The 26,132-nt window shown below is 47.1% G+C and overlaps 1 protein-coding gene across 1 annotated transcript; it reads right to left on the reverse strand.

Moving 5' to 3' along the window:
* Positions 1–1,448: 1,448 nt before the first annotated feature.
* LOC120729233 (actin-85C-like) lies at positions 1,449–16,705 on the reverse strand. Its single transcript, XM_040024775.1, has 6 exons — positions 16,583–16,705; positions 16,254–16,493; positions 4,262–4,508; positions 3,976–4,167; positions 3,678–3,879; positions 1,449–1,569 (listed from the first exon to the last, which is right to left on the reverse strand). The coding sequence occupies exons 1-6, from the start codon at positions 16,703–16,705 to the stop codon at positions 1,449–1,451; spliced, it is 1,125 nt and encodes a 374-aa protein (XP_039880709.1).
* Between the last annotated feature and the right edge of the window lie 9,427 nt (positions 16,706–26,132).

A 26,132-nucleotide genomic window follows, 5' to 3' on the forward strand; every position in this document is an offset into this window, starting at 1 on the left:
AGAGCCAGTCACTATGGGGTTTGTAGCAGTGTGTGCTTTGGTAGGTTGAGGGCAGTCTATCTAGAAGCACTTTCTGTGGACGATGCTGGCGCCGGACTCATCGTACTCCTGCTTGCTGATCCACATGTCCTGGAAGGTGGACAGAGAAGCCAGGATGGAGCCTCCAATCCATACAGAGTACTTCCTCTCTGGGGGAGCAATAATCTGCAAGGGCAGAGATGAAGAGGGTTCAGCAATGAAGTGTTAGGATGCCTGGGTCGTTGACCCAGGGTTTTTTGAGTTTATTATATTATTTACACTTTCTAGTCTTTGGTTTCTTTGAGTTCTGTCTTATAGTTTATGTCTCTGTCTTCTCTAGCTGCTCTGTCTCCCCTGTCAGCTGTATCCCCTTGTCTAGTTCGCGTCTATGTGTATCTTTAGTTCCTATATCCCCGTGTTCAGTCAGTGTTTTGTGTCTGCCCTGTTCCCACGTCTCTGTTCCCTTTGTAGTGCCTGCATGTGAGTCTGTGTCTTTGTTCAGTCTGTGTTATGCGTTTCCTGTTTTACTTTGAAGGTCTGTGTCTTATCTCAATGTGTTCAGTTTACGCTTCTTTGGTCTCGTCAGTTCTGATTTGTCCCAGCTGTGTTTCCCTCCTGTTACCCATTCCCTGATTGCTCCTTCTGTGTATTTAAGCCCAGTGTTTCTCTGTGTCTGTGTCGCGATCTACCGTTTATTTTGCTGTGTGTTTTGTCAATCCGCCGGTGTTAGTTTATTTTTGACCTTTTTTCCCCAGTTATGTTATGTTTGAGTTCGGCATTAAAGCTGTTTTGGTTTAAGTTCTGTCTCCGGAGTCTGCACCTTGGGTCCTATTCCTGTCTGCACACAGCCACACCTAACAGAAGATCGCGACCAGAACATGGACCCAGCAGACTTTGAACTCCAGGAGCGACGCCGAGCAGCCTTTGCCCAGCTGGAGGAGGAACTCCGCTGGAAGCCATGGCTCACCCCTGACGTCGGGCGCATTTTCCATGGCACTCGGCTGGCTCTCGGCGGTCCCCGGAGTTGCCAGAAGTCTCCACCTGTTCCGCTAGCACGCAAGATGCGGCCGTTTCAGTTGGGAGTCCTCCGCGTGGCTTCAGGCACTCACGCTCCGGCCGCAGCGTCACCATTCTGTGCACCGGAGGCTCAGTTGCTCACGCCGCCAGCTACCTCTGCCCGAAGGAAACGGCGCTCACGTCGCCGTCATATGGACACGTTTGAGCAACCTCCGGTGGTGAGTCAAAAGGACTACACTTTCCAAACTTCACATGAGCCAGTTTTCAGTGAGCCTGCTCCTTTGCCTTCCGGTGTTCCTTTGCCCAGGGCAACTGTGGTCCAGCCATCTCCTGCACCTGTATCAGTTCCTCAGGTGAGGGGGGCTAGGGCCCAGTTTGTCCCTGCTCCAGTTTCCAGGCCAGCTGAGGCTCCGCTAGTCTCTGCGCCCGTGTCTATTCCGCGGGTGGGAGCGGCTACTGCCCAGCAGGCCACTGCACCGGTTTCTGTCCTCGCTGGGGGCTCGGGTGAGCCCGTCCAGCAGTTTTCCGTAGGCTCTGAAGACATAGCTCAGCTTAGTGCTCATCCACCACCTCACCCGCCATTACTACCATCTTTACAACAGTCGATACATATTAGACTTCTCTCCATAGCTCAGACATTAGCTCACCTATTTGCTCAGTCACCTGTCTCTGCTGGAGGGTCCGAGGGGCCCGTTCAGCCACCTGTCTCCGCTGGAGGGTCCGAGGGGCCCGTTCAGCCACCTGTCTCCGCTGGAGGGTCCGAGGAACCGCTTCAGCCTCCTGTTTCCGCTGGAGGGTCCGAGGAACCGCTTCAGCCTCCTGTTTCCGCTGGAGGGTCCGAGGAACCGCTTCAGCCTCCTGTTTCCGCTGGAGGGTCCGAGGAATCGCTTCAGCCGTCTCTTCCTGCTGGAGGGTCCGAGGGGCCAGTTCAGCCTCCTGTTTCCGCTGGAGGGTCCGAGGGGCCCGTTCAGCCACCTGTCTCCGCTGGAGGGTCCGAGGAACCGCTTCAGCCACCTGTCTCCGCTGGAGGGTCCGAGGGGCCCGTTCAGCCACCTGTCTCCGCTGGAGGGTCCGAGGGGCCCGTTCAGCCACCTGTCTCTGCTGGAGGGTCCGAAGAACCGCTTCAGCCGTCTCTTCCTGCTGGAGGATCCGAGGGGCCCGTTCAGCCTCTTGCCTCGTCAGCTGGGGGTCCGGGAGGACCCAGCCCGCACGTCCCAGTGTCTGCTGATGGTTCTGGCGAGGCCGTTCAGCCACCACCGGCTCCACCGCCTGGTCCGGCCCCCGAGTCTGCAGCTCCGCCTGGTCCGGCCTCCGAGTGTTCAGCTTCGTCTGCTCCTGAGGTCTCCATGCTGTCTGTTCCTGCACGTCCTGCACGTCCTGCACGTCCTGTCCGGCCGATGACTGGACGTCATTGCCGTCATGGACGGCCCCCTGAACTACGTCGCCGTCGGTGCCTCCCGCCCGGCCGGCCTCCTGACCTGTTTTCTGGGCTCTTGGACCATCAGCCTCCGGGCCGCCCCCCTGACCTGCCCGGGTTTGGACTGTTGTGCCGTTAGCCTCCGGGCCGGCCCCCCTGAACTTTTTTGAGACTATTGCCTGGGCCTCTGCGCCTTTCGTGAGCTCTTTTGTTTGTTTGCTTTTGGACTTTGCCTGGGCCTTAGTGCTGTTGTTTTGGACTTTGTTTCTGTGTTTTGTTTTGTTGCTTTCCGGGCTCCAGTGTTTGCACTTTTTTTTTTTGTTTTGTTGTTTCTGGCTCCTTGTTTGGTTTGTTTCGAGCCCTCCATCCTGTTTCCCCCGCCGCCCGCCCTGGTTGGGTTGTTTTTGTTTTTTTTTTGGTTTTGGTGTTTTGGTTTGGGCTGTCTGGAAGCCAGCCCTTAAGGGGGGGGGTACTGTTAGGATGCCTGGGTCGTTGACCCAGGGTTTTTGAGTTTATTATATTATTTACACTTTCTAGTCTTTGGTTTCTTTGAGTTCTGTCTTATAGTTTATGTCTCTGTCTTCTCTAGCTGCTCTGTCTCCCCTGTCAGCTGTATCCCCTTGTCTAGTTCGCGTCTATGTGTATCTTTAGTTCCTATATCCCCGTGTTCAGTCAGTGTTTTGTGTCTGCCCTGTTCCCACGTCTCTGTTCCCTTTGTAGTGCCTGCATGTGAGTCTGTGTCTTTGTTCAGTCTGTGTTATGCGTTTCCTGTTTTACTTTGAAGGTCTGTGTCTTATCTCAATGTGTTCAGTTTACGCTTCTTTGGTCTCGTCAGTTCTGATTTGTCCCAGCTGTGTTTCCCTCCTGTTACCCATTCCCTGATTGCTCCTTCTGTGTATTTAAGCCCAGTGTTTCTCTGTGTCTGTGTCGCGATCTACCGTTTATTTTGCTGTGTGTTTTGCCTGTCCACCGGTGTTAGTTTATTTTTGACATTTTCCAGTTATGCCATGTTTGCGTTCAGCATTAAAGCTGTTTTTGTTTAAGTTCTGTCTCCGGAGTCTGCACCTTGGGTCCTTTTCCTGTCTGCACACAGCCACACCTAACATGAAGACTTTTAGGAAGTGCACTTACATTCTGCCAGACATACAAATTCAGCACAGTGTTAATTACCTTGTTCGTGTGAAAGTGAAGCACCTTTAAAAAAAGAGTGAGTATGAAAGAGTACATAAGAAGCAATAACTTTACCTTGATTTTTAGGTTTTTGGGTGCCAGTGAAGTGATCTCCTTCTGCATGCGGTCAGCAATGCTTGGATACATGGTGGTACCTCCAGACAGCACAGTGTTGGCGTACAGGTCCTTACGGATGTCAATGTCACACTTCATGATGCTGTTAAAGGTAGTTTCATGGATACCACAAGACTCCATACCTGTGGAAAGTTGGAAAGTTTGGGGTTAAGGTTAGCCTTGCTAAGGAAGACTTTTTACAAATCACAGAAATCTGTCTTAAAGCTGACGCTGCTTACCAAGGAATGAGGGCTGGAAGAGAGCCTCTGGGCAACGGAACCTCTCATTCCCAATAGTGATGACCTGTCCATCAGGCAGCTCATACTTCTTATCCAATGACGAAGAGCAGGCAGCTCTTTCAATCTCTCTCTCAAAGTCCAGGGCAACATAGCACAGATTCTCCTTAATGTCACGCACAATCTCACGCTCAGCTGTGAGACAAGAAAACCCCCAACTTTTTATTGCGATTTTTAAATTTTTTTCCTAGTTTTACACATCTTCTCTTGACTGTGTCCATGTGCTCACCTGTGGTAGTGAAGCTGTAGCCCCTCTCAGTCAGGATTTTACCAAGGTAGTCTGTGAGGTCCCTGCCAGCCAGGTCCAATCTGAGGATGGCATGGGGCAGAGCGTAGCCTTCATAGATGGGCACAGTGTGGGTCACACCGTCACCGGAGTCCGTGACAATACCAGTGGTACGACCAGAGGCGTACAGGGACAGCACTGCCTGGATGGCCACATACATGGCAGGAGTGTTGAAGGTCTCAAACATGGCCTGCAGGAGAGCAGGAGAAAAGAGGTCATCAGTGAAACTAAAAGCCAAAGTACTCTGAAATAAACTCATATTGGTCATTCTGTCTCCAACCAAACAATTAAGATAAGATAAGATAAGATAGAACTTTATTAATCCCTCGGGTGGGTTCCTCTGGGAAATTCGGTTTCCAAAAGCACAGCACCGACAGAAGTTACAGTTACAGAATGTTATATATATATATACATACACACACACACACACACACACACACACACACACACACACACACACACACACACACACACACACACACACACATATAAATACAGAGACAAATATAAATAAAATATACGAAGGGGATAAATAGAATAAATAGGAATAAAAATAAAAATACAAGTGAATTGCACATTTCAAGTATTGAGGTCTATTTGCACCATTGACTATTTGCAAAAGTATTGCACAAAGGTAATTGCACAGTGAGGTGAAGAGGCACTACAGCTTAGTTGTTCCCCCCTCCTTTGTCCTCCTGTTTCCCCTCCCTCTCCCCTCCAGAGAGGAGTTAAACAGTCTGATGGCGTGTGGGACAAAGGAGATTTTAAGTCTGTTAGTTCTTGTCTTGGGGAGAAGCAACCTGTCATGGTCCTGGGTCGGTGACCCAGCGCTTTTAGTTTGTTATCATTTTCTAGATGATGATTGTTTAAGTTCTGTGTTATTTTCGATCTGCCTCTGAGTCTGCGTTTGTATCTGTCTGTCTATGGTGTCTCCCCATCTGTTTGTGAATCTCTCTGTTTAGTTCAATGTCTTGTCTGGTTCCATGTGTCTGAGTTTCCTGTTTTATTGTGAAGGTCCGTGTCGTATGTGAGTGTGATCAGTTTACGTTTCCCCTGTCCCGTCAGCCCAGATTCCTCCCAGCTGTGTTGCCCTCCTGTCTCTCATCCCCTGATTACTGGTGTGTGTATTTAAGCCCTGTGTGTTCTCCTGCCTGTTGCCGGTTCGTCTGTGTTCCTCCGTGTCAGTCTGTGTTCCGCCGTGTCAGTCTGTTACCCTGTGTCAGTCTGTTACCCTGTGTCAGTCTGTTACCCTGTGTTCCTCGTCTGCGTCTCTCTGCTATTCATCATCCGTTGTCATATGCTCCAAGGTCTGTTATTTTTAGTTCTCCCAGTTTAGGTTTCTTTAGTTGTTTGTTATGCCCCACTGTTTGTTTGCCACTACACCTCTGTAAATAAAACCACCGGTATCTCATCCACTGCCTGCATCTTGGGTCCTCCTTCTAAATCCACACGGCTCGCCTCGGCAGCCGTGACAGTACGAACCGGCCACCATGGACCCAGCAGCATTCAACCCGCCCAAGGAGCTCCGGGAGGACATTGTTTACTCCGTGGACAAATTAATCAACGCGTGGCTGGAGCACGAGGGGAGAGAATTTCGCCAAGCCGTGGCTAATCGGCTACAGCGCTTGGTTTCTGGTCTCCCCTGGCTGCTCAGCTCACTTCACCCGCTCGCACAGAACTTCATTCTGAATGGACTCCGTCTTCACCCCCCGGCTGCTACCACCCACCCTGCAGCTCATGCTTCACTGCCCAGTCCGACAGAGGATGTTCTGCCCGGCCCGTCAACCCAGCCTTCGAGCGGGAAACGGCGCTCACGCTGCCGACGCTCCTCGCCACAGTCGGACCTGGGGATTTCCAAGCAGCCAGCTGTGGTGAGTGGACAGGACAGTATTATTGGTCTGAACTGTGGGACCATTTACTCAGGGGTGATGTTCTGTACGGCACAGGACAAAAACTGTTTATCGCCAGAAGCTCAGTTAGCCGCCCGGCCAGAAGCTCAGTTAGCCGCCCGGCCAGAAGCTCAGTTAGCCGCCCGGCCAGAAGCCCAGTCGCCACCTCCGCCACATTCAGCCTCACAATCCATAGCTCAATTACAGTCACAGCCAGACTTATTACAAACCCTGTTACAATCCATGGCCCAGTCAGTAGCCCGGTTAGCAGAAGAATCATTAGCTTTATCCTCAGTTCAGCCTCCTGTTCAGCAGTCACCAGCCCTGCATCCTGTGTCAGTTGCTCCACCACCTGTTCAGCCATCACCTTCACCTACTCCTCCTGTACAGCAAGCCATGTCAGTCCAACCCATAACGGACAGTTCAACAACTCCGTACTCTAAGCAGAGAGACAAACCCAAGAACAATGTCAACATTCCTCAAAGGCTGGCCAGTTCTGAGACTGAGATGCACTCCAGGGCCTCCCCAGAGGCTGGGTTTCAGCCCCCATCAGACTCTGGACCCCTGGAGTTTAAGAAGCCAGCTGAGGACTGCACCCAGCTGTCGCTGCCTGAGCAGGGTCAATGCTCTGTGCAGCTGCAGGCCGCTATGTCCCTGCCAGAGGCCCGTGTGCCTGCTGGTCCTGTTGCGTCCCTGCCAGAGGCCCGTGTGCCTGCTGGTTCTGTTGCGTTCCTGCCAGAGGTTTCTGCACCTGCTGGTTCTGTTCTGTGTGTGCCAGGGGCTCCAGTGCCCACTGGTTCTGAGACTGTTTTTGCTGGGGGGCCCGAGGAGCCCGTCCAGCGTCCTGCCTCGTCAGCTGGGGGGCCCGAGGAGCCCGTCCAGCATCCTGCCTCGTCAGCTGGGGGGCCTGAGGAGCCCGTCCAACGTCCTGCCTCGTCAGCTGGGGGGCCCGAGGAGCCCGTCCAGCCATCAGCTGCAGTCTCATCACCAGCTGCAGTCTCATGACCAGCTGCAGTCTCATCACCAGCTGCAGTCTCATCGTCCTCGCCTGCTGCGGCTTCATCGTCCTCGCCTGCTGCGGCTTCATCGTCCTCGCCTGCTGCGGCTTCATCGTCCTCGCCTGCTGCGGCCTCAGAGTCTTCGGCCCCCGTGTCTTCGGCCTCGCCTGGTCCGGTTTCAGCATCTGCTTCAGCATCCGCTTCGCCTGGTCCAGCCACTGCTTCATCCTCGTCTGGTCCAGCCACTGCTTCATCCTCGTCTGGTCCAGCATCCTCATCAGCATCGCCTGGTCCAGCATCCTCATCAGCATCGCCTGGTCCAGCCTCCTCATCAGCTGCTGCCTCGCCTGGTCCAGCCTCCTCATCAGCTGCTGCCTCGCCTGGTCCGGCTCCAGCCTCCTCATCAGCTGCTGCCTCGCCTGGTCCGGCTCCAGCCTCCTCATCAGCTGCTGCCTCGCCTGGTCCGGCTCCAGCCTCCTCATCAGCTGCTGCTTCGCCTGGTCCAGCCTCCTCATCAGCTGCTGCTTCGCCTGGTCCAGCCTCCTCATCAGCTGCTGCTTCGCCTGGTCCAGCCTCTGCTTCTGCTGCTGCTTCGCCTGGTCCAGCCTCCGCATCCTCATCATCCTCATCAGCGTCGTCTGGTCCAACTTCAGCTTCAGCGTCCTCATGAGCTTCGTCTGGTCCAGCCTCCGCTTCCGCCTCGTCTGGTCCAGCCTCCGCTTCGCCTGGGGCTGCAGGGGCCACGCAGCCTTCAGGTCCCCTACTACCACCTCCACATCGTCGGTCATCTGCCAGGCCGCTTGTTGGGCATCTCCGCCACAGTGAACGCCCTCCTGAACGCCGCCACTGCCTTCCGCGTGGCCGGCCCCGGGACTTGTTTCCACGCCGCTGTTGCCGTCCGCACGGCCGGCCCCCGGACTTGTTTCCACGCCGCTGTTGCCGTCCGCACGGCCGGCCCCCGGACTTGTTTCCACGCCGCTGTTGCCGTCCGCACGGCCGGCCCCCGGACTTGTTTCCACGCCGCTGTTGCCGTCCGCACGGTCGGCCCCCGGACTTGTTTCCACGCCGCTGTTGCCGTCCGCACGGTCGGTCCCCGGACTTGTTTCCACGCCGCTGTTGCCGTCCGCACGGTCGGTCCCCGGACTTGTTTCCACGCCACTGCCTACTGCGTGGCCGGTATCCGGACCTGCGCCGCTGCTGTTCGCATGGTCGGCCTCCTGAACTTGACCATCTGGGCCTTTTTGGACTCTGTCCCTCCGTCCTGGGCCCCCTCCGCCCGCCCTGGTCGGGTTGTTTTCTGTTTTGTTTTGGTCCGTTTTTTTGTTTCTGCTGGGCTGTCTGGTGCCAGCCCTTGAGGGGGGGGTACTGTCATGGTCCTGGGTCGGTGACCCAGCGCTTTTAGTTTGTTATCATTTTCTAGATGATGATTGTTTAAGTTCTGTGTTATTTTCGATCTGCCTCTGAGTCTGCGTTTGTATCTGTCTGTTTGTGAATCTCTCTGTTTAGTTCAATGTCTTGTCTGGTTCCATGTGTCTGAGTTTCCTGTTTTATTGTGAAGGTCCGTGTCGTATGTGAGTGTGATCAGTTTACGTTTCCCCTGTCCCGTCAGCCCAGATTCCTCCCAGCTGTGTTGCCCTCCTGTCTCTCATCCCCTGATTACTGGTGTGTGTATTTAAGCCCTGTGTGTTCTCCTGCCTGTTGCCGGTTCGTCTGTGTTCCTCCGTGTCAGTCTGTGTTCCGCCGTGTCAGTCTGTTACCCTGTGTTCCTCGTCTGCGTCTCTCTGCTATTCATCATCCGTTGTCATATGCTCCAAGGTCTGTTATTTTTAGTTCTCCCAGTTTAGGTTTCTTTAGTTGTTTGTTATGCCCCACTGTTTGTTTGCCACTACACCTCTGTAAATAAAACCACCGGTATCTCATCCACTGCCTGCATCTTGGGTCCTCCTTCTAAATCCACACGGCTCGCCTCGGCAGCCGTGACACAACCTGTCACTGAACAGACTCTTCTGGTTGTTAATGGCCGTGTGCAGAGGATGCCCAGCATTGTTCATAATGTCCAGCAGTTTTTTTAGTGTCCTTTTCTCTGCCACTGTCACCAGAGTGTCCAGCTTCATGCCGACCACAGAGCCAGCCTTCCTGATCAGTTTCTCCAGCCTGCATGAGTCCTTCTTTGCTGTGCTGCTCCCCCAGCACACCACAGCATAGAAAAGTACTCCAGCAACCACTGACTGGTAAAACATCCTCAGGAGCTTCCTGCAGATGTTAAAAGACCTCAGCCTCCTGAGGAAGTACAGTCGGCTTTGGGCTTTTTTATACAGGTGCTCTGTGTTGCATGACCAGTCCAGTTTATTGTCCAGCCACAGCCCGAGGTACTTGTACTTGTTGACCACCTCCTCCCCCTCTATCTGAACCGGCAGTGGACCTTCTCTGGACCTCCCGAAGTCCACAACCAGTTCCTTAGTCTTCGAGGTGTTGAGTTGCAGGTGGTTTGTGTGACTCCATGCGACAAAGTTCCTCACCAGACTTCTGTACTCCTCTTCCTGATCATCCCAGATGCACCCCATGATGGCTGTGTCATCTGCAAACTTCTGAATATGGCATAATTCAGAGTTGTAGCAGAAGTCAGAGGTGTACAGGGTGAAGAGAAGAGGGGACAGCACAGTTCCCTGTGGTGCTCCTGTGCTGCTGACCACAGTGTCAGACGTGATGTCCTTCAGCCTGACGTACTGTGGCCTGTCGGTGAGGTAGTCGGAGATCCAAGCCACTAGGCAGGGGTCCACCTCCATCCTGTTCAGTTTTTCCTGAAGCATACAGGGCCGGATGGTATTAAAGGCACTGGAAAAGTCAAGAAACAGGATCCTGACCGTGCCTTTTCCCCCATCCAGGTGTGAGTGGGCTCTATGCAGGAGGTACAGGATGGCATCCTCCACTCCGACACCCGCCTTGTATGCAAACTGTAGTGGGTCCTGGGCATGTTGTACCTGTGGTCGGAGGAGGTTGAGGAAGAGCCGCTCTAGAGTCTTCATAAGATGTGACGTCAGTGCCACCGGTCGGAAGTCATTCAGCTCATTGGGCCGGTTCCTTTTGGGGACCGGGGCGATGCAGGATGTCTTCCATAGGGCGGGCACTCTCCCCAGTCGCAGACTGAGATTGAAGACTCGTTGTAGCGGCTCCCCAAGTTCAGCAGCACATGCCTTTAGCATCCTAGGACACACCTTGTCTGGGCCTGCTGCCTTTCTGGGGTGAAGCTTCCTCAGTTGTCTCCTGACCTGATCTACTGTGACACTGGGAGATGTTTGGGAGGAGGGGAGGGGGGGGGGAGATGTCTTGCTGCTGAGAGAGGGATTGGAGGAGGGGGGTGTCATGGTGTCAGGAAGGGGGGGAAGCGAGGGAGGTAGGAGAGTGGGGAGAGGACTCTGTAGTAAAGGTGAGGGTGGGGGGGGGTTGTTTATTGTCCTCAACTATCTCCAATTTGCATATATTGTATGGTGGAAAATGTTAACGTTTATATGTAAGGGTAAGAAAGGCATTACTGACAAAAACAAGACCCCCCTTCCCCAAAATCTTTTATTTACAATGTTTGGTTAAAATGTTCCGATTGTTCAAATATGTTATTTTCTTTATTTGTTGTAAAATAATGTGTGCCCCAGTCTCTAATGAGACATAGTGCTGGAAGGGTAGTTATTCCTCCGTTACACCACAAGAGGCAGTATCTCCTGAAATGAGCACCTCTAGCAGGCGTAAATATGCCAGGCCACTCACCATAATGCAGTGTGCCCAACAAGAGCTGTGTGAGACTATGTGCAAACGTGTAACCATGAACCATGTCTATATATGTACAGAAGATAAAGGCGGACTCACGAAGCTACACTGGTTTCAATTCCTTTTAATCCAAGTGTGCAACATATAATAATTCATAATAATTGTTCTGAAATTTTAGCTTCATATATCTAATAATTTTAATATATATATATATATATATATATATATATATATATATATATATATATATATATATTTTTTTTTTTTTTAAATGACCCGTCGTCCCATATTTTTATAATGTTTTTAGTTACAACTGAAAAAATAATCTTGTTAGACTGCTGCCCCTGGATAAGTGTAAGAAAATGGAAGGATGGATAATTGAAAAATCATCACTCGCTGTCTTTTGCAATTTGAAGTTTTTTTATTTATGTGTGCTTAAATATGAGTCTTTGTGCTGGCCATATAGAGAGACATATATTTTTAGATTTTGACTAGCCAATACTTTTTTTAATATACTTTTTCCAAATTACAGATCCTGATTCATGTTGATGATAAAGCCCAGTAAAAGATTTCAGGATTTTATCTTTTGTAATTTGTGAGATATTCAAACACTGTTCAAACATTGCCTCAGATTTAAATGTGCAAAAGCAAAAAAGTTCTGAAAGTTGTTAAATGGACCATTTTTCAAATAAATATACACTAACAGTCAAAAGTTTTAGAACACCCCAATTTTTCCAGTTATTTATTGCAATTCAAGTCGTTCAGGTCCGTTCAAGTTTTTTTTCAGCTTTTCTTGGCTCTTGACGGAGGCGGTCGCATTTTCTCCTTCTCCCTCTCCCTCCCTTATCTTTCCTGCTTGGCCTTTCATGTCTTTTGTACAGTCTTGCCTATCTATAACCCTCAGAGTGTCCCAGACATGTTCTCTAAAAACCTAAAGAAGAATTATGGATTTGATCAACTGGTCCCTTAACCCTTAACCAGCCTCTCGTCAAGAAGACGAGAGGCTTGGGAGAGCCCAATTGTCCTGTGGAGACGTTTGCTGCCGGATACTCGATGGTTGGTTGTGTCGTGTGTCTGGCAACACTCTCGATGGAGGACATTGAGCGACATCTACCAATTCGGAACCACGATAACAGAGTTCTGGCTGAATGGAGCTGGCTAAGACCTGGCTTATCGAAGAACAAGAAGCGGGTAGACCTGTTCAAAATCCCACAAGGCTGGCCGACATGATAGACGATGGGCAGAGCTTTGAGTACTCAGACTGTGTTTATTGAAGGCAATATGGATAAGACCTTGGAGAAGCTCATGGCTCTGCAACGGGAACTGAGAGACCTGTTGACCAGTGACGGACATTAGACTACTGTAAAATTGGATGTAGTTTGTTCGCACTAACCAAAACAACTTCTATCTTCATCTCATGCGGCCCCCCTGGCGCCAAAAGTTGACGGGAATAACAAAATTCTCCGTTAGATAACAAGACTGTTGTTGTGACTCTCTTCCCCCTCCTTCAAGGCCACCTGCTTTGACCAAAGATTGTTGACTTTTGCCTAACCGAGTGAAGGGACACTTTTTCTCGGCTGAACACGGAACACACACACACACACACACACACACACACACACACACACACACACACACACACACATGTACACTGACACGGACCTACACTCACCCCCCCAACCCCTCCAAATGCCTTTGAAGCTTATGTCTTCTGTGTTGTGAGATGTGATGATTCATGTGATGATGTGCTGAGGTGTTTTTTTCTGTTCTCAAACTGATCTCCCTGTTGGAGCTCAGTCTGGGGGGAGTTATTTTTTCTCCTTGAAATGTTGTGCATTTTCCATTGTTATACCTCTCTGACCTGTCTTCCCCATGTGATGTTTGTGTAATGTATGCATGGTCGGAAGGGTAAGATGGCGCTGGCACAAGGCCGGCAGCCTTAACCCAATTTCCTTCGGGGCCAATCTTTGAGATCAATAGTTTTGTTGAATTGAACTGAATTGATTTGAACTGAATAGCTTGAAATGGTACAAATTTAAGTATTGAACTGCCAGGGGTAAAAAAAGAAAAAAGAAAAAGAAAAGCTAAGGTTATCCAAAACTGAATAATTATGTACATTTCAGAATTACCCAAAAAGGCCTTTTTCAGGGAACACAAAATGGGTTAACAATTTAAAGCTTTTTGTTTCCCTGCACTGGGTCAGAGACCTAGTGGTTTGTGTTTTGTGTTTAATTTATATTCCATGATTTATGTTATTCATGGTTTTGAGTTGTCTTGATGGTTTTCTGTTCATGTTAAATTTGTTGCTTTTTTCTAGCTTCTAGTTTCAGTTTTCTGTACCTTCTCTGTGTTCCACGTCTGGTTAGTTTTTGTCTCTGTGTTTCATGTTTCCTCTGTTTCCAGGTCTGTCATGTTTCCACATCTTACTGTCTAGTCTGCATCTTTGTGAATTGTCTAATGTTTCCTCTTTTACTTTGACAGTCTGTGCCCTTTGTTAATGTTTTGCATCCCTTTGGTCTTGTTATGTCTGATTAGGCTCAGCTGTGTTCCCTCCTGTTTCCTATTCCCCCGTTTCTGCCTCTTGTATTTAAGCTCTTTGTTTTCCTTGTTCTGTGTCATGTTTTACATTCTCACTGCTGTGTTTCTCTCATGTTTCTGATTTAGTTTAAGTTCCTGGGACGTTTCCCTAGTTCATGTTTCTTAGTTTCTTGAGTCCAGTTTGGTCCTAGTTTTAATGTTCAAGGTTTTGGTTTTGGTTTCTAGTTGAAGTTTCTTTTTTCCAGTTTAGTTTTGTATTTAATGTTTAGTGTGTGTGTTTAATGTTTCCCAGCAATAAAGGCTGTCGTTTTGAGTTTATTCCTCCATCTGAGTGTCCTGCGTTTGGGTCCTACATCTTGCCTGCCACACAGCACCAACCATGACAGTTTGCAGCAATGGAGGTTGATCAAGCCTTGAAAGCTGGTGCTACTAATTCTTACAGGTGTTCCAACTTTGCCGGATTACTTACAAACAAAACAAAACAAAACAAAACAAAACAAAACAAAAAAAACAGTGTTGGAACACACTATGGTACCATACCCTCGTTAGCATCAGCTGAACAGTACTGTACTGCAGAAAGTAGTGTGTTGCTACAAAAATGATGAGAAAAAGACAATTAACAATAGAATAAAGACCATCAACACACTTAAAAATGCAGGTCTTTCCTACAGAGAAATTGAAAAGAAAGTCAAAAGCTGTGTCTCAATTCAAGGGCTGCATCCTTCAGAGACCCCATTTAAAGGCCGATTACGTCACAGCGATGAAGGTTGTCCCAATTCGAAGACTGCTCTAAATGAGAAATGTGTCCTTCATCTCCCCGAATTTAAAGGATGGGTCAGGTGTATCCTTCATGGCCCAGAATTCAAAGTGCAGCCCAGTCAATTCCAGTTTCCAACAATGGTGACAGCTACTTAGTTGTAATATTACTCTTATTACTCTTTTCAATACTTTATTAATTAAATTACTATTTATAATATTTTTATAATATTAAAAAATACTTTTCAAACATGGCAATGGCAGAGGAGCGCGGCTAAAGAGTTTGAAAAATTACTCTTTCTGGGTCACAAAATTTTAACATATTTTCAGGTGAGAATGTATGTGTGGCAACTTCAAATATTGGCTCGGTTTATCAAGCCATCACATATTTATAAAAGTGCTATGATGATTTTGGAGATGTCTGTTACCCACCGCAAAGTCTTCACCATCAAAAGGCACTCAGAAACGTTGGCAATTTCTGACAGGAAGAGGTCTGGCAGACTCAAAGCCGAAACTGAGTGAGAGGATACGTTTCTGAGAGTTCACAGCTTGTATGATAGGCAGCTCACAGGACAACAGCTTCAATCACAGCTCAATAGTCATCATAGTAAGCAAGTCTCAGTTTCAACTTTGAAGAGAAGACTGAGCTGCAGGTTTGATAGGACGAATTGCAGCAAGAAAGCCACTGCTAAGACATCAGAATAAGACAAAAGAGGCTTGCCTGGGCCATGAAACACCACCATTGGACTACTGAAGACTGGAAGAAGGTATTATTGACTGATGAATCAAAATTTGAAATCTTTTGTTCATCACACAGAATCTTTGTACACCGTTGAGTAGGTGAAAGGATGATTCCACAGTGTGTGGCATCAACTGTCAAACATGGAGGAGGAAGTGGGATGTTCTGGGGCTGTTTAGCTGGATCCAGGGTCGATGACTTCTATAGACTAAGAGGCATCCTAGCCAAAATGACTACCACAGCATTCTGTAGCACTATGCAATACCCTCTGCTATGCACCTAGTTGGTCATGGGTTCATCCTACAGTAAGCATAAGTAAGCTACAGTAAGTTTAAGTCCAAGCTATGCCAGAACTCCCTTGGGAAAAAAAGAGCAAGATGCTAAGCTTGAAAACATGGTCTCCAGCACAGTCTCCAGACTTAAACCCTCTTGAGCTGGTTTGGGATATACTGGACCGAAGAGTGAAAGCAAAGCCACCTACAAGTGCCACACATTTATCGGTACTTTTGCAAAAGATATGGGAAGAACTTTCTGAACAGTATTTGATTTCTATTGTTGAAAGAATGCCACATGTTCAACTGCTATATCTGCTAAAGGTGGCTACTTTGATAAGTCAAAAGTTAAGAATACATTTTGGTCTATAAATTGATTCCATGATTTATTTTTTAACTGCAATTGCTTATTTATAGCTGTCATTTCAGAGTGCAATGAGACATTAAACTACATAATTTCCAATAAAAAACTGGAAAAATTGGCGCGTTCTTTTGACGGGTAGTGCAGCTTGAAAAGTAGTTGATATATGAAGATAAATTTTCACAACAATCATATAAATAAATCTAATTTTTGAACCATAAAATCTAAAATCATAAAATTCATCATAGGAGATGGTTGAATAGAAAATGTGGTCTGAGATGAAATGTACCATATGTGTTTAGTCATACAGAAACAACAGCATGAATACTGTAATAAAATGACTCTTTTGCTATACTGACTGTATAAGTCTGAGTGCAGTAATTTGCACTGCTATTAACAGTTACTTCACGCAGACACCAGTGTAGTTAAACATTTGTTTTCTACTTCAGCTAAAGTTTGATGAGTCTAATTTATAAACAGCAGCGCCCATGCTGCAGCTCATCATTCCTGATGCATCACAGTGCAAAGATAGAAACCCAAAGCATCTGCAAAGGCAAAAAAAAAAAATAGTTTAAGGTAGGTTGAAGGAGTAGGAGGAAACTGGTGTCAGCCCTCATTACCTGTGCCATCCTTTCCCTGTTTATCTTGGGGTTCAGGGGGGCCTCTGTGAGGAGGACTGGGTGGTCCTCAGGGGAAACTCTCAGCTCATTGTAAAACATGTGATGCCAGAGCATCTCCATGTCATCCCAGTTGGTAACAATACCGTGCTCAATGGGGTACTTGAGAGTCAGGATTCCTCTTTTGCTCTGTGCCTCGTCACCCACAAAGCTGTCTTTGTGGCTCATACCAATCATTACACCCTGAGCAACAAAGAAAAAAACAATTGTTACAAAATTTACAGGGTATTTGAGGTTTATAAAGTACTCTTGAGGAATATGTGATGGAATACCTGATGTCTGGGGCGTCCAGCAATGGAGGGGAACACAGCATGTGGAGCATCATTTCCTGCAAAGCCAACTTTGCACATACCGGACCCATTATCTATGACAACGGCAACAATTTCGTCTTCCATTTTCTGAACGCGTAAAAAAAGGTAATAGAGGATTTTTAGACTTGATGTTAAGCAGTAATCTGGGTTAAATCTAGCAGATAGCCTGGATAAAAAGTCTTGTTGTTATAGAGAACGAATGCTGGATGTTGCAGTGGCGCAGTGTTCAGTGTTAAGTGACCTTAAATCAGCGGTCCCCAACCCCCGGGCCTCGGACCGGTACTGGTCCGTGAGTCGTTTGGTACCGGGCCGCGAGAGTTGAGGCTCAGGTGTGAAATGTATAGTTTTCAGGGTTTTTATCGGTTTTCAGCGTTATTTTGTTATCGTTTTTATCGTTTACTCGGTTTTCCTGGGTCTTTTCACATGTGTTATGAATAAATTTTCTTTTTTTCGGTACTGGTACTAGTTTTATTTTGTTGTATTTATCCGCGACACCTTAAAGGCCGGTCCATGAAAATATTGTCGGGCATAAACCGGTCCGTGGCGCAAAAAAGGTTGGGGACCGCTGCCTTAAATGACAATTTTCTTCATAGGTCCAACGACAGCAAAAATGTTAATTTTACTTGTTCCTTCTACAAAATTAGTTGGACCTGCAGTCATCAGCCAGCACTGCAGGCCTTGCCAAAGCAGATGCTAACTGTAAGGAAGAAAACTTTTCCACACATACTGATTTGTTAGACTACAGAACTGAAAACATCGATGACCATATTACATACCATCAAAAATCCACTCACCAGCTACTTTGTTAGGTATAAGTGTTTAAGTGCTTGTTAACACTAGAACCCCTCACACAAAGGTAACATGATCCTCTGATTAACAGAGGCCATACCAGATAGGCTTGAACAGAATTTGGATTGAAGGTGATAATTTAAGTAAAAAATAAAAACTCTAAAGATTTTACTTTCCAGAAATTGTCCTGATCTCCACCAAAATTTGGCAGGTCTACCAAATATGAATGACCTAGACCTTGGTTCAAGATCAGTTACATTTTCAGTTCTACAGTATGTTGTGTTAAAATTATTGTATAGTTTCTTGTCAAAATCTGGAAATACTGATACGACTCATCTGATTTTAATTTATACTATAATCAAAGTTATTTACAGTTAAAGTTACCTATAACTGTAAGTGTAATAGAGGGTAGGGGAGAATAGGTGCTGAGTGCCAGGTAGTTGATTAGTTGATTGTGTTCATCTGGATGTTCATCTGACAGCAGAGCTCCCCAACATATATATGTATATATATATAAACACCCAGCACGCCCCTGCGGGCGGTTTATCCTTCAAGCTCGGGTCCTCTACCAGAGGCCTGGGAGCTTGAGGGTCCTGCGCAGTATCTTAGCTGTTCCCAGGACTGCGCTCTTCTGGACAGAGATCTCCGATGTTGTTCCCGGGATCTGCTGGAGCCACTCGCCTAGCTTGGGAGTCACTGCACCTAGTGCTCCGATTACCACGGGGACCACCGTTACCTTCACCCTCCACATCCTCTCGAGCTCTTCTCTGAGCCCTTGGTATTTCTCCAGCTTCTCGTGTTCCTTCTTCCTGATATTGCTGTCATTCGGAACCGCTACATCGATCACTACGGCCGTCTTCTTCTGTTTGTCTACCACCACTATGTCCGGTTGGTTAGCCACCACCATTTTGTCCGTCTGTATCTGGAAGTCCCACAGGATCTTAGCTCGGTCATTCTCCACCACCCTTGGGGGCATCTCCCATTTTGACCTCGGGACTTCCAGGTTATACTCGGCACAGATGTTCCTGTACACTATGCCGGCCACTTGGTTATGGCGTTCCATGTATGCCTTGCCTGCTAGCATCTTGCACCCTGCTGTTATGTGCTGGATTGTCTCTGGGGCATCTTTACACAGCCTACACCTGGGGTCTTGCCTGGTGTGATAGACCCCAGCCTCTATGGATCTTGTGCTCAGAGCTTGTTCTTGTGCTGCCATGATTAGTGCCTCTGTGCTGTCTTTCAGTCCAGCTTTGTCCAGCCACTGGTAGGATTTCTGGATATCAGCCACCTCCTCTATCTGCCGGTGGTACATACCGTGCAGGGGCCTGTCCTTCCATGATGGCTCCTCGTCTCCCTCCTCTTTCTTGGGTTTCTGCTGCCTGAGGTATTCACTGAGCACTCGGTCAGTTGGGGCCATCTTCCCAATGTATTCTTGGATGTTCGTTGTCTCATCCTGGACTGTGGTGCTGACACTCACCAGTCCCCGGCCCCCTTCCTTCCGCTTAGCGTACAGCCTCAGGGTGCTGGACTTGGGGTGAAACCCTCCATGCATGGTAAGGAGCTTTCTTGTCTTTATGTCAGTGGCTTCTATCTCCTCCTTTGGCCAGCCTATTACCCCAGCAGGGTACCTGATCACGGGCAGGGCGTACGTGTTGATGGCCCGGATCTTGTTCTTACCATTCAGCTGACTCCTCAGGACTTGCCTGACCCTCTGCAGGTACTTGGTGGTTGCAGCTTTTCTAGCGGCCTCTTCATGGTTCCCATTCGCCTGCGGGATCCCCAGGTACTTGTAACTGTCCTCTATGTCTGCAATGTTGCCTTCTGGTAGTTCAATCCCCTCAGTTCTGACTACCTTCCCTCTCTTTGTTACCATCCGACTACACTTCTCCAGTCCGAACGACATTCCAATGTCATTGCTGTATAGCCTGGTAGTGTGGATCAGTGAATCGATGGCTCGTTCACTCTTGGCATACAGCTTGATGTCATCCATGTACAGGAGGTGGCTGACAACTGCTCCGTTCCGTAGTCGGTATCCGTAGCCAGTCTTGTTAATGATCTCACTGAGGGGGTTCAGGCCTATGCAGAACAGCAGTGGGGACAGAGCATCTCCTTGGTAGATCCCGCACTTGATGGTGACTTGTGCTATGGGCTTGGAGTTGGCCTCTAGTGTTGTACGCCACATCCCCATTGAGTTCCTGATGAAGGCTCTTAGGGTCCCATTGATCTTGTACAATTCTAGGCATTCCAGTATCCAGCTGTGGGGCATTGAGTCATAGGCCTTCTTGTAATCAATCCAGGCAGTGCACAGGTTGGTCAGTCTGGTCTTGCAGTCTCGGCTGATTGTTCTGTCTACCAGTAGCTGGTGTTTTGCGCCTCTGGTATTCTTGCCAATTCCTTTCTGTGTCCCGCTCATGTATTGACCCATGTGCCTGTTCATCTTAGCCGATATGATGCCTGACAGGAGCTTCCATGTAGTACTGAGGCAGGTTATTGGTCGGTAGTTGGAGGGGACCGGTCCCTTCTTGGGGTCCTTGGGGATCAGGACCGTCCGGCCTTCAGTTAGCCATTCCGGGTGTCTCTCGTTAACTAGCAGCTGGTTCATTTGTGCTGCCAGACGCTCGTGGAGTGCAGTCAGCTTCTTCAGCCAGTAGGCGTGAACCATGTCGGGCCCTGGTGCTGTCCAACTCGTCATACTGGAGACCCTTTCTTGGATATCTGCCACTGTGATGGTTACTGGACCCTGTTCAGGGAAGTCGCTGTGGTCTGCCCTCAGATCCTCTAGCCACTGAGCATTGCCGTTATGGGTTGCGTCCTTCTCCCATATGCTCTTCCAGTATTGCTCCGTCTCCAGCCTTGGTGGTGCTGTTCTCTTATTGTTCCCTTGCCACTGAGAGTACACAGTTCTGTGGAGAACAGCTGGTTTATTCTCCTGCCTTCTATCTCTCTGGTGTACCTCCTCAAGCGGCTGGCCAAGGCTGTGAGTCTTTGTTTGGCAGTTTCCAAGGCCTCAGGTATGGACAGCTTGCTGTATTTCTTAGGCACCTTATTTGTCGCACCTTTCTGCAACTCCGTTAGTTGGCTAACCTCCCTCCGTGCTACTTTGATCTTGCCCTCTAGCCTCCTTCTCCATGGAGGGTACTGCCCCTTGTTGCTGTTCAACTTGTAGCCAAGCATCTCACTGATCACTGCTGCCGTATTGTAGATCAGCTTGTTAGTGTCGGTAATCGTGGTTGTAGGTATTGCCCGTAGTGCTGCATTAACATCATCTAGCAGACCTTCTGAGGGTACTTCACGTAATCTTGGTAACCGGCTACGGGGGATCCAGGTTTCAAGCTTGGCCATGATCCTATTTTTCAGGTCAGTTCCTCTCGCACTCAACGATCCTTCTCCTATCCTTCTCCTATCGCACTTGGGGCTATGTACCCAATCTCATGTAGCCCCTTCCGCCGGTGTTACTTGTCTAGTAGCATTCCAACAACGCCCTGTTTTCGTCTCTTGCCCACCGATGCCTTCTTGTTCCAGTAGCCCACTTTTCGTCAGGGTGCCCTGGTTCCTCAACACCTGACGCGGACCTTGTTGATCCGGGCGACGTCCGAGCCGGCATGCCTTCATATTTATCTGTCTCGCTCATGTTTGCGGTAGGCTTGCTTAGCATAGGGGGTCTAGCCTTAGGACCCTTACTGGATACAGACGCCCCAGGCAGGAATCGAACTTGCAATCCTCTGTTCCAAAGGCGTGTAGTCTAACCACTACGCTATCCAGTTGCTCATATATATATATATCTCAACACATTTCTACGAAAGCTGTCAATGTATAACAAGTATGATTTAAGTGGTTATTTCAACTAAAATGAGGACTTATAGAAAACCTGATCTTTTAACTTAAATAGTGAAAAAAAACCCACTTCCTGGTGTTTAAAATACAAAGCTTAAAATGTCAAATGAAAACATTTTATACATGAAGAAAACTTCCATTGGCATTTAGCACTTGTCTTACCTGTGTGAGGGAGCGTATTCAGTGTAGGAGGACTGGCAGTAAGCACTATACACTCCAGTGGGATTTAGTATCTGAATTTGACTGCAAATGAAGGCCAATAAATTGGAGGATTTTATCAGAGGTCGTGCTGCAGCCCCTCTCCATAAGAGCAGAACTTTTCACATGAGTTACTCTGATTGGCTCAGACACATCCACTGGGTATGGCATATACAGTCACTGGTTCTGCACTTTGGCATGATGGGGGGAGAAGTTCCAGTAAACTAACCTATGTACTGTCAGTGTTAACTATCTGGGGTCGGGCAGTGTTCAATAAATCCTATTTTTATCATCTGTCCAAATTATCGCAGTGTGCACAACTTTGATAGGCATTATAAGTATTGTGAATGGGGCCAATAAATCCTGATTATGTCCATTATTCATATAACATACTCATATAACATACTCATATAACATACCCTTGCATATTTGTGCACTGGAAACCTAACAGAATAATTAATTTATATAATTTAATTAATGGGATAAATATGATTTTACCAGTGCATTTACCTGTTGCTCATTTGCAGATACCAGGACACTGGGTCTTGGGGCCACATGCACTGGAGGCACAGACCACATGGTACTCTGTGCCAGAGATGCATGTGGTCCGACTTAGGGGGGCTAATGTTTACAGCATGATTGTAATGAGACTATAAATTTCTTATCTCCCATCACCTCTCTTCGCCTAACCTATGGTGCATGTGATTTTCAAGGACTCATTAATCTTGTAGGCCTGAATGAGATATGATTAACAGTTGTGGAATTTCCCATACATACCTAAGTTTGGTATCAAAATAAAGCTATTACCCCTGTTATCAATTTATTACACATGAACACATGAACATTGTAGTGGAAAACTTGTATTTCAACACACTTAACCTTTTGTATACTAATGGTATATGATTGTAGCCTTCTTGTAACCTGATTGTGTGTGCAGTGACAAACAAATTACTGTAAGCTGCAAGGTCATGAGACGTTTTATGTCTTTGTTATCAAGCAGGTGCCTATAAGACCGTGATAATAAAGTTCCCTAGAGCTGATGAGACAAAGTTTATATGCACACAATAAGTATAAAAAAGCAGTTTTCTTTCTGTATTAATACTGGTGTTACGACTGTCCGTACTATATTGGTACATTTATAAAAGAAAGTAGGGACAAGCAGCGCCAAAAGATTGTTACTAATCAAGTGTCTCAGTGTTTAAGTGTCAAAAGCAAGATAGAAACCAGATTAACCTCCTGTCACAGCAGTCACTGCACAGCAGCTTACAACATCTCAGACTGCAGGATGGATAGATGCCCCTTAAATCAAAACTGGTTAGTTCTGCAAGATCATTTTATGAAAATACTAAGATGTCATGGTCCTGGGTCTGTGACACAGTTTTTATGTGTTTGGACTTTTGATTCTGTTTATTTAATATTGTGAAGTTAAGATTATGTTCCAAGTTCTGGTTATTATGATTGAGATCCCTCTGTTTAATATTTGTTTTCTCAGGTCTTCTTAGTTTTGTTATCTAGTCTTTAGGTTTTGGTATCAAGCCTCTATACCCCATACTCGTGTCTCTGCAGTCTCAGTGTCAAGCTTGAATGTCTTTTTCTGAGTTTCTGAGGCAGAGAACGTAGAGGGAGAAATAATGAAAGGTGTTTTCAGTGTGGGGCCACAGCACATTGGTTTAATGATTGATCTGAAAGGGCAGGAACTGAAACTGTTTGACTCGGGTCGGAGGGTGAGAAGGGGAAGATGTCATAGCCCAAAGTATTTTCATATTAACCATTCACCCAGACAGTAGATGAAAAGGGGGGGGGGGGGGGGGATACATGACATCCGTTTTGTCCCTGGAGGATGGGAAATGACCACGTCCAGTGGCATATGTCTCTGTCTCACTGAACTCAGTGGCTGGAGGCCTTAGTTAGTTTGTGTGCAGTAGGTGTAGCGAAAAGAACAGTTCTAACTTTGTCTGACTTTGTAGGCTACTCAGATTTAATCCTTTTGGTACATGTTCCTGCCATAATGGCTTCTCCAAAACACATACATAGTCACCAGATGCTGGAAATTATCAAGTAAAAATACTTTTTAACTTTACTGGAAAAAATATTTATTTCATTTAATAATTTACAGCACTACACTAAGGCGCTAAAATGGCCCCTAATAATCGGGAATAGCGTTTTGTTCAAAAGCTGTGTTCCCAGTACTTTAGCATCAAGGTAGGGACTGGTGCACAGTGGCTCTGTTAATGGTCACAGTTAGGTTACATCAAGTGCAGAGCAGCAGAGATTAATTGTTAATTTAAACTGATGAGACACTTAGATTCATTCACTAAATTGAACATTTATACTATAATAATATGAAGACCTTTTGGCTCTCGGAGGAGGCGGACGCACTTTTTCTCCTCTCCTCTCCCTTATCTTCCCTGGTTAGTTCTTATGTCCTTGTCTAGTCTTGTGTTTTTTTGTATTACTTTCCCTGGAACACTCTCTCACAGTCTGTTTCTAAAACCTAAAGAGAATTATGGATTTGATCAACTGGTCTCTGAATGCTATTGACACCCTTTTCTCAACGAGAAGTCTGGGTGCCCTGGAGGGACTTTCCCTGCCGGATACACGATGGACGGGTGGCAGACATGGAGGATTGTGTGCCTGGCGGGACTGTCAATCGAGGACGCTGAAGATATCTACCTATTCGGAACCATGATAACAGGGTTCTTGCTGATCGGAGCTGGCTTGGCCCTGGCTTATCGGAGAATTAAAAAAAGCGGAACCGGCTGTTCAAACCCCCCCAAGGCTGCCCACTGGGATTGAAACGATGGGACGAGGCGCGACTTCTCAGAACGGGCTCATTGAAAGCAGCATGGTTAAGACCTTGGAGACGCTTACAGCTGCCGTGAATACTCAGAATAACACCTCTGAGCGTATATTGGGTTACATCAAGGAGAGGCCTGCTCAAAATAACACCTTTGAGCGAAAGTTGGATTACATCGTGGGACAGCTCACTGCAGTCGTGAGGTCTCAGAATCGGCTCTCTGAGCAAAAGAATGACAACACCACGGAACGCAAGTTTGATACCATCATGGGGAAGCTCGCGGTTCTCGAGATTGAGAGACCAGTGTTGGAGTGTTAAAGAACAGCTTTGAAATTCTCATGAGTTGTTGCAAAAGAAAAATTACCATCATAATGCGGCTACCCCTTCGGCACCAGCTGTGGGCTCAAGGCTGGAGCCGAACAAAAACTCCCTGATAACGACTGTGTTGAGTCTGTTCCTTCCCATTCCCTACAAGGCCACCTGGGTTGGCTGGAAGACTGTTTACTTAGCCTGGCAGGGCGAAGGACACTGTCTCAGCTGAACTATGGACACGCACACACATACATATACTGATACTGATAAGCACTCGCTGACGCATCACCCTCCCTACCCCGGATCCAACGCCACCTCCAACGCTTACCTCCCCTCTGATGTGGACATCGGGTCAGCTGGAGGCGCAGTCGAAGATTGCAGCGGTCCCAGATCAGATGTACACACTGGAACACTTTCCCATGTTGCTTGTCTGTGTTTATTGTGCTATGGTGTGTTGATATCTGTGCATTCCTGTATTATCCTTTTGTGTTACACATTTCGATGTTTTTTCCTCGCTACCTAGCCTGACCTGTCTCCCCAATGTGATGTTTGTGTATTGTTTGTACGGTCAGCAAGGTCTGTCATCTCGGTTGTGGGCAAAAGACCTGCAACTGACAAATAAAGGCTATCTCATCTCATCATAAGCAGTATACTGTCAGTGTAGGGAACGGAAATCAGGGAAAACATTTTGTTAAATATTGTGTTGCATCTCGTTGAATTCAGTTGTGTAAATCCATAAAGAGTAGTAAACCTATTTGCAGCAGCAGCTGATCACAGCTCGAACACTAAGGAAATCTGCTGGAGCCCTCAGTGTAAAGTATTGTGAGTTGTGATTCTTTTCCCCACAATGAGCCAATAAAACCGATTTTAGGGTTCCCACTTAAACCCAAAAATCGGTTTTAGGGTTTAAATTGAATACCCCTTTAACCCCGGACTCATCCGATTTTTCTGTTTAGCTGTGGAGGCAAAGTAAAAAGAAAAGTTTTCATTCCCATGTACTAATATTATTGGTATTTTTATATTAATAGCTATACTAAAGGCTATCTCTTCACCAAAAGAGCTTCTTCTAACAGCTGCTTTTTACTTTCTTATTCTGAGTTCATTTTAGAGCCTGGACTTTATCACTTTTACTTGAGTAAAGAAGTACAAGAAGTTTGTTAGCTATTAGTAGCTTCAGTATTTTTTTCATCTAGCAGCTTATATATATATAGCTGCCTGTACTTTTGCCTCCTTTGACAGTTGGACACATTTCTCTTGTTTTGCTTCCTTTCTTTATTTCTCTGTTTCAGACTGTGCATTCATCTTTTCGGACAAATGCTCAGTCAACTCAGTTCGTCAAGTGCTGCAGCCTCCCTGGCTACCAGTCCAAATATACCACCGACGGTCGTGCTGTGAGAAAACAGTGCAGTTGGCAATGACCAAGAAGTAAAATATCTATAGATATAAAAATAAATGATAAACACATTCAATAAGTAAAGCAAGTGAGACCAAAAACAAAAAAAGCTAACAAAAAACTAAACTAAAGAAAAATATCACAAAACTGATAATCTTTTCTGTCAATTTTGCTAAACCATTTTAATA

The sequence above is a fragment of the Simochromis diagramma genome, unplaced genomic scaffold (genome assembly GCF_900408965.1).
Source record: "Simochromis diagramma unplaced genomic scaffold, fSimDia1.1 OVJJ01000302.1, whole genome shotgun sequence".
Lineage (NCBI taxonomy): Eukaryota > Metazoa > Chordata > Actinopteri > Cichliformes > Cichlidae > Simochromis > Simochromis diagramma.

Coding starts and splice junctions, on each gene's coding strand:
- LOC120729233 (XM_040024775.1), bottom strand. CDS start 16,705: ATGGAAGACGAAATTGTTGCCGTTGTCATAGATAATGGGTCCGGTATG. Junction 16,494..16,582: donor CTGGACGCCCCAGACATCAG/GTATTCCATCAC, acceptor TTTGTTGCTCAG/GGTGTAATGATTGGTATGAG. Junction 3,880..3,975: donor CTTCCAGCCCTCATTCCTTG/GTAAGCAGCGTC, acceptor AACTTTCCACAG/GTATGGAGTCTTGTGGTATC.